The sequence below is a fragment of the Pipistrellus kuhlii genome, unplaced genomic scaffold (genome assembly GCF_014108245.1).
Source record: "Pipistrellus kuhlii isolate mPipKuh1 unplaced genomic scaffold, mPipKuh1.p scaffold_m20_p_114, whole genome shotgun sequence".
In the NCBI taxonomy this organism is placed as follows: Eukaryota; Metazoa; Chordata; class Mammalia; order Chiroptera; family Vespertilionidae; genus Pipistrellus; species Pipistrellus kuhlii.
In genome coordinates, this window is record NW_023425421.1 from 199,560 (window position 1) to 206,066 (window position 6,507).

The 6,507-nt window shown below is 51.0% G+C and overlaps 1 protein-coding gene across 1 annotated transcript; it reads right to left on the reverse strand.

Annotated features, from left to right (window-relative positions):
* Positions 1-3,515: 3,515 nt before the first annotated feature.
* ZNF114 (zinc finger protein 114) lies at positions 3,516-6,236 on the reverse strand. The gene is made up of 4 exons (XM_036432651.1): positions 6,207-6,236; positions 6,039-6,165; positions 4,426-4,555; positions 3,516-4,335 (listed from the first exon to the last, which is right to left on the reverse strand). Exons 1-4 carry the CDS (start codon positions 6,234-6,236, stop codon positions 3,516-3,518), a joined length of 1,107 nt encoding a protein of 368 aa, XP_036288544.1.
* Positions 6,237-6,507: the final 271 nt, after the last annotated feature.

Consider the following 6,507-nt stretch of genomic DNA (forward strand, 5'->3'; position numbering starts at 1 on the left):
CTGCATTTTCGAACCGGACCTCTGGAACGCCATCCTATATAATAAAAGCCTAATATGCTAAGTGTCCAACTGTTCGTTCGACCATCTGACCAGTCGCTATGATGTGCACTGACCACCAGGGGGCAGATGCTCCAGCCGGTAGGTTAGCTTGCTGCTGGGGTCTGGCTGGTCAGGACTGAGCGAGATGGCCTGGTGCCAACATATCATGGTTCCTCCCCAGCGGCCAGCCAATCTCCCTCCGTCCCACCCCGGCCTCTAAAATATTTCTTCGAGTTAGTTTCCTTTCAATGTGCACAAATCGGTGCACTGGGGCCTCTAGTTAGTTTATATATATATATACAGTGTAAGAAAACAGCTGACCCACACAATGCAATCTTATTGGCAAAAGTGGAGAAAAGACTGACTTAAATTATACTCAATAGCACTAAAACCTAGAGAATTTCGTGATTTCCCTGGGAAGGAGGCTGACAGGCACTGCGACATGCACGCTGTGTGGCCTTGGCTGAGTGTCTTCACCTTTCTGAGCTCAGTTCCTCTTTCGGAAATCAGAGCTGGCAGTGAATCCTGAGAAATGTCATGGGGGCGTGGTCTGAGTACCAGCCCTTTTCCATCATTTGTGAGCAGGGATGATCTAGGACAATGGAAACTATCTTGCCTTTTCAGTGGAGACTCAGCTAGCCAGCATTTAAAAATAGAAATAGAACCCTAACTGGTTTGGCTCAATGGAAAGAGCATTGGCCTGTGGACTGAAAGGTCCCAGGTTCGATTCTGGTCAAGGGCACATGGCTGGGTTGCTGGCTTGATCTCCAATAGGGGACGTACAGGAGGCAGCCAATCAATGATTCTCATCATTGATGTTTCTATCACTCTTTCCCTCCCCCTTCCTCTCTGAAATCAATGAAGATATGTATTTTATTTTATAAATATAAATTTATTTTATAAATCAATATAAATATATAGATTTTTTACAGAAAGGAAGAGAGGGATAGAGAAACATCGATGAGAGAGAATCATCCAACAGCTGCCGCCTCCACACCACCCACTGGGGATGTGCCCACAACCAAGGTACCTGCCCTTGACCGGAATCGAACCTGGGACCCTCCAGTCTGCAGGCCGACGCTCTATCCACTGAGCCAAACCGGTTTCGGGCAGATATGTATTTTAAAATAAACAAATAAAAATAGAAATAGAATTAAAAAAGCATGATGCAGGGCAGGGTGGCATTTCACGAAACCGTGTTGCTGATGGGAAATGACTTCGGGATGTTCCTCAGGACAGTTTGGAAGCCGCTGGTCCAGGGCTCCCCGCTTGGTACCCTGATTTCCAGATAACTGGCCTTTCACCTCGGGGAGTCACTCCCTTTGTCCTAAAGCAAATATTTCCGGTTCCGGCCGCGCTGGCCTACAGCGATCCGCCGCCAGGTGGCGCCCGTGTCCCGCCCTGAGCGGGTTCTGCTCTGTCTTCATCTCTGAAGATGTGCCTTTTCCTGAAAATTCCGTAGAAATGGAATCATACAATCCGGGTTTGTGCAAAATACTCTTGTACGGATCACACAATGTGCATCGTACAATCCAGCGATTCCACTTCGATAGTTCCCATCAGGAGAAATGGTGGTTTTATCGGCAGTGTCTGCAGTATCTACAGTGAGTACACAAGGCTCTCTTACAGGAAACTTAACTAAAAGGTAACCCACAGCTGAAACCGGTGTGGCTCAGTGGATAGAGCGTCGGCCTGCGGACTGAAAGGTCCCAGGTTCAATTCCGGTCAAGGGCATGTACCTTGGTTGTGGGCACATCCCCAGTGGGAGGTGTGCAGGAGGCAGCTGATCAATGTTTCTCTCTCATCGATGTTTCTAACTTTCTATCGCTTTCACTTCCTCTCTGTAAAATATCAAATATATATATATATATATATATATATATATATATATATATATATATATATATATAAGGTGACCCACAGGGCAGCAAAAAAGAACAAGTAACCCTGCCAACCCCCCTCCTTCCAGCTGATCGACGACTCTCATCGATGTTTCTGACTCTCTCCCTTTCCCTTCCTCTCTATAAAAAAAATCAATAAAATATATATTCTTTAAAAAATAGAACTGCTTTATGACTCAGCGAATCCACTTGTGGGAATATAGCCAAAGAAACCTGAAACGCTAATTCAAAAGAAAGCATGCACCCCTGTCCACTGCAGCACTATCTGCAATAGCCAAGATCTGCAAACAGCCCAAGTGCCCATCAGTAGGTGCGTGGATAAAAAAGCTGTGGTACACGTACTCAGTGGAATACTATGCAGCTGTAAAAAAGGAAATCTTATTTATGACAGCTTGCAGGAACTTGGAGATGATTGTTAAGCGAAATAAACCAGTCAGAGAAAGACAAACACTGTGTGATCTCTCTTATACGTGGAAGTTGATGAACAAAATAAACCAGCAAACAAAAGAGGGCCAGAGGCATGGGTGCACGGAATAGATGGACAGATCTCCAGAGGGGATGGAGGTGGGGGCACTGGAAGAAATTAGCCAAAGAACATTTATGTACATGGGCACAGACCATGGATTCAATGTGGTGAAGGCTGGGGTGGGAGTTGGGGGAGGACCAGGGACTGGTGGGTAGAGGGGAGCAAAGGGGAGACATCTGTAATACCCTGTTTCCCCGAAAATAAGACAGTGTCTTATATTAATTTTTGCTCCCAAAGATGCGCTAGGTCTTATTTTCAGGGGATGTCTTATTTTCCCATGAAGAATATGGTACACATTTATTGTTAAATGAAAATAAAGGAAAGCTATTTCCTGTATACGGTACGGTAGTACGGTAGTTGTCAACACAAACCAGCCAAGCTGTGAATCCTACAGTATCAAGAATTTACTCATTTATTCAATGACAATCATGTCCTCATCTTCTGGAACATCATCATAACAATCCGATTCCTGAATTTCCTGTTGAATTTCTTGTGACTCCATTTCTTTCAGAATCAGTGGACCAAATCTCTCATGTTTAGCCTGGGGGGGGGCTTATTTTCGAGGGAATGCCTTATATTTCACTCAGAAGGAAACCTGTAAGTAGGTCTTATTTTCGGAGGATGTCTTATTTTCAGAGAAACACAGTGGTGTCAACAACTGGGGGGAAAAGATGAAGGTTAAAAGCTTTCAGTATCGTATCTTCACAGGCTTTCTTTCCAGTGTGAAACTCCCCATGTCTGTACGATGCAAGAGCCAACGGAAGACTTTCCCCTATCCGTTAACTTGTTGAGCTCCCTTCCAATATGTCCTCCCCACTCATTCAGGATTTAAAAAAAATATATATATATATTTTATTGACTTTTTACTGAGAGGAATGGAGAGGGAGAGAGAGTTAGAAACATCGATGAGAGAGAAACACTGATCAGCCGCCTCCTGCACACCCCCCACCAGGGATGTGCCTGCAACCAAGGTGCGTGCCCTTGACCGGAATTGAACCCGGGACCCTTCAGTCCGCAGACCGACGCCTCTATCCACGGAGGCACACGGGTCAGGGCTCTTTCAGGATTTTGAGAAAAGCAAAGCCTTCTGCACGGCCCTGTCCTTCCGAGCACGGCCTCTCTCTGCGGTGCTTCTTCAGGTGGCACCGGAGGGACGTGCTATTGGTGTAGCCCTGCCCGCACTCCGCACACCGGTAGGGCCTCTCTCCCGTGTGCAGCCTCGTGTGCACGGCCAGCTTCCAGGCCTTGTGGAAGGCCCTCCCGCACTCCGCGCACGCGTGGGCCTTCTCCGCGAGGTGCCTGCGGGCGTGCCGGTCGCGGTGCAGGGAGTGGCGGAAGGCTTGCCCGCATTCCTGGCACACGTGGGGCTTCTCTCCGGTGTGGAGGCTCAGGTGTCTCAGGAAGAAGGCGCGGTAAATGTAGGACTTCCCACAATCCCGGCATTTGTAGTTTTTCTCTCCCATCTGCGTGCTGCTGCGGGGCCCGGCACCGTGCGGACCGCGGGCCAAGCTTTTCCCGCCGTGATTATCCTGGGTCTTGGTCGGCGCTGTGCCAGGTTGCACCTGCCCGGCGGGCGTGGAGGTCCCCCGGGGGATGTTTGCAAGCTCCTCGGCCTTGAACGCTTGCTCTTGAACGCGAGTCTCGTGCGCCCCAAGGACGCAGCCTTCCGGGAGGACGTTCCCCGGCAGGCCCCATTCGCAGACAGGGACCCCCCGAAATGCTTTATCAGGCGCAGGAAGCACGTGATTGCGATCCTTGGCCCGTGTGACCGATGGCCGCCCTGTCGGAGTTCTCACCCGTGGAGCTGACCGGATGCCCTGCCACCGTCCTCTGTCGTCCTGGCTGTTCCCAGAGGTTTTGCGATTCCTCCTGAAGGCGCAATGTGGATCCGAAGTATTTGGGGGGGAAGTATTTGGAGGGGTGTGTCTTCTTGGGGAGTCTCCCTGTGACGGCACCCACTCTGAGCTGGGTTCAGGGTCCTCCCCGGCCTCAGGGACCTGCACCAGGCGGCCGTCTCCCTCGTGGGCAGCCGCCACGCGCCCCGCCTCCGGCCCCCTCCGCCGGTGCGGCTCCTCTGCGCGGACTCCTCCTGATGTGGGATTGTCCCTTGTCAAACACACTCCGCTGGCTTCACAAAGTGTGTTCTTAGCAAGACTGTCCTGCTGGGGGGCTGTGTCTTTGGTTTTCTGTCCAATCACCTTGCCTAAAACACAGGGCACAGAAGTTAAGTTCTTTTTTTTAAAATATATATATTTTATTCATTTTTTTACAGAGAGGAAGAGAGAGGGATAGAGTTAGACACATCGATGAGAGAGAATCATCGGTCAGCTGCCTGTTGCAAGCTCCCCACTGGGGATGTGCCCGCAACCAAGGTACATGCCCTTGACGGAATCGAACCTGGGACCTTTCAGTCCGCAGGCCGACGCTCTATCCACTGAGCCACACCGGTTTTGGCAGAAGCTACGCTCTTTGTTGAAAGTAAAGATGGGCTGGAGAGGGTCGAACAGGTAAATGGCCGTGCGGGCTTCTTTCCTTTCCTAAGAAGCGTTCAAGTTATTTTTATTGACTTTAGAGAGAGGAAGAGAGAGGGGTAGACACATCTGTGAGAGAAACATCGATGGGCTGCCTCCTGCAGGCCCCCTACTGGGGATTCAGCTCAAAACCCAGACATGTGCCCTGACTGGGAACTGAACCACGACCTCCTAGTTCAGTGAATGGCAAACCGCTGTTAACCTAATGAGTTTGCCAACCAGTGGGCTAGGCTAAATGTTACCGTGTAGTGGGCAGCTGTGAGGAGTAGGCAGTTGTGGCATATTGTGTGCAAAGAGGTAAAGGGCAGACTAGGACAGTGGTCGGCAAACTCATTAGTCAACAGAGCCGTGGTGTGCCGACCACTGTCCTAGTTCATGGGCTGACAACTCTCAACCACTGAGCCACACTAGCCAGGCTAACATGCTTAAAAAAAATTGATTTCAGCCCTAACCAGTTTGGCTCAGTGGATAGAGTGTCGGCCTGTGGACTGAAGGTTCCCAGGTTCGATTCCAGGCAAGAGCATGTAGGAGGAAGCTGATCAATGTTTCTCTCTCATCAATGTTTCTAACTGTCTGTCCCATCTCCCTTCCTCTCTGTAAAAATCAATGAAAAAAAAAAAATATATATATATTTTAATTGATTTCAGCCCTGGCTGGTGTTGCTCAGTGGTTAGAGCATTGCCTGCCAACAGAAGGGCCTCAGCGGGCCCCTAGGTTTGCTTTTGGCTGTCTGAGTCTCCCCACATAGACTCTCTCTGGGTGCATTTCTTTCCCGCAAATAAGTTCTCACCAGCTGTGGCTGCTATTTATCTCTTGCTTGAATGCTTTTGTACGAGAAGACAAGGACTGAGGACGCAGAGCGCGGTCTCTGATCATCGCAGACCAGATTTCCAGTTCCTCCGGGGCGACCTGGCCTACCGGCAGCAGCCGTGTCTCTGGACGGTCACCAGCCGGGCCCCTTCCAGCTGCCTCCTGAACCCGGGAGGGCCCGCCCCCATCCCCTCCCCCCCCTCCCCTCCGGGCACAGGAGGGGCCCCTCACCCACGGAGGCCAGGTTCCGGAGGTTCTCCAGCATCACGTCACGGTAGAGGTCCCTCTGCTCCGGGGCCAGCAGGGCCCACTCCTCCTTGGTGAAGTTCAAGGCCACGTCCGCGAAGGTGACCTCGTCCTGGAAGGAAACACTGGCGTTGGCTCCCCGGGGGGCCTTACAGGTGGCACTGTGTCCCCTCCCAAAGACATGCTGCCATCCTAGCCCCCGGGCCTTCAATGTGAGCTGATTTGCAAACAGGAGCTTTGCAGAGACAAAGGAACTAAGATGGAGGTCACCCGGGAGCAGGGTGGGCTCCTGGGACGGGGAAACCTGGACAGACCCACAGAGGGAAGGCGTCACAGGACGACGGAAGTGCAGACGGGGGTGCAAGGTCCGTCCACTGCACACAAGGCGTCCCCAGCTGGTAGCTCAGGGGAGGGCTCTTTCCTTTCAGCCAGACTGAGCTTGGTGCAAAGGAAG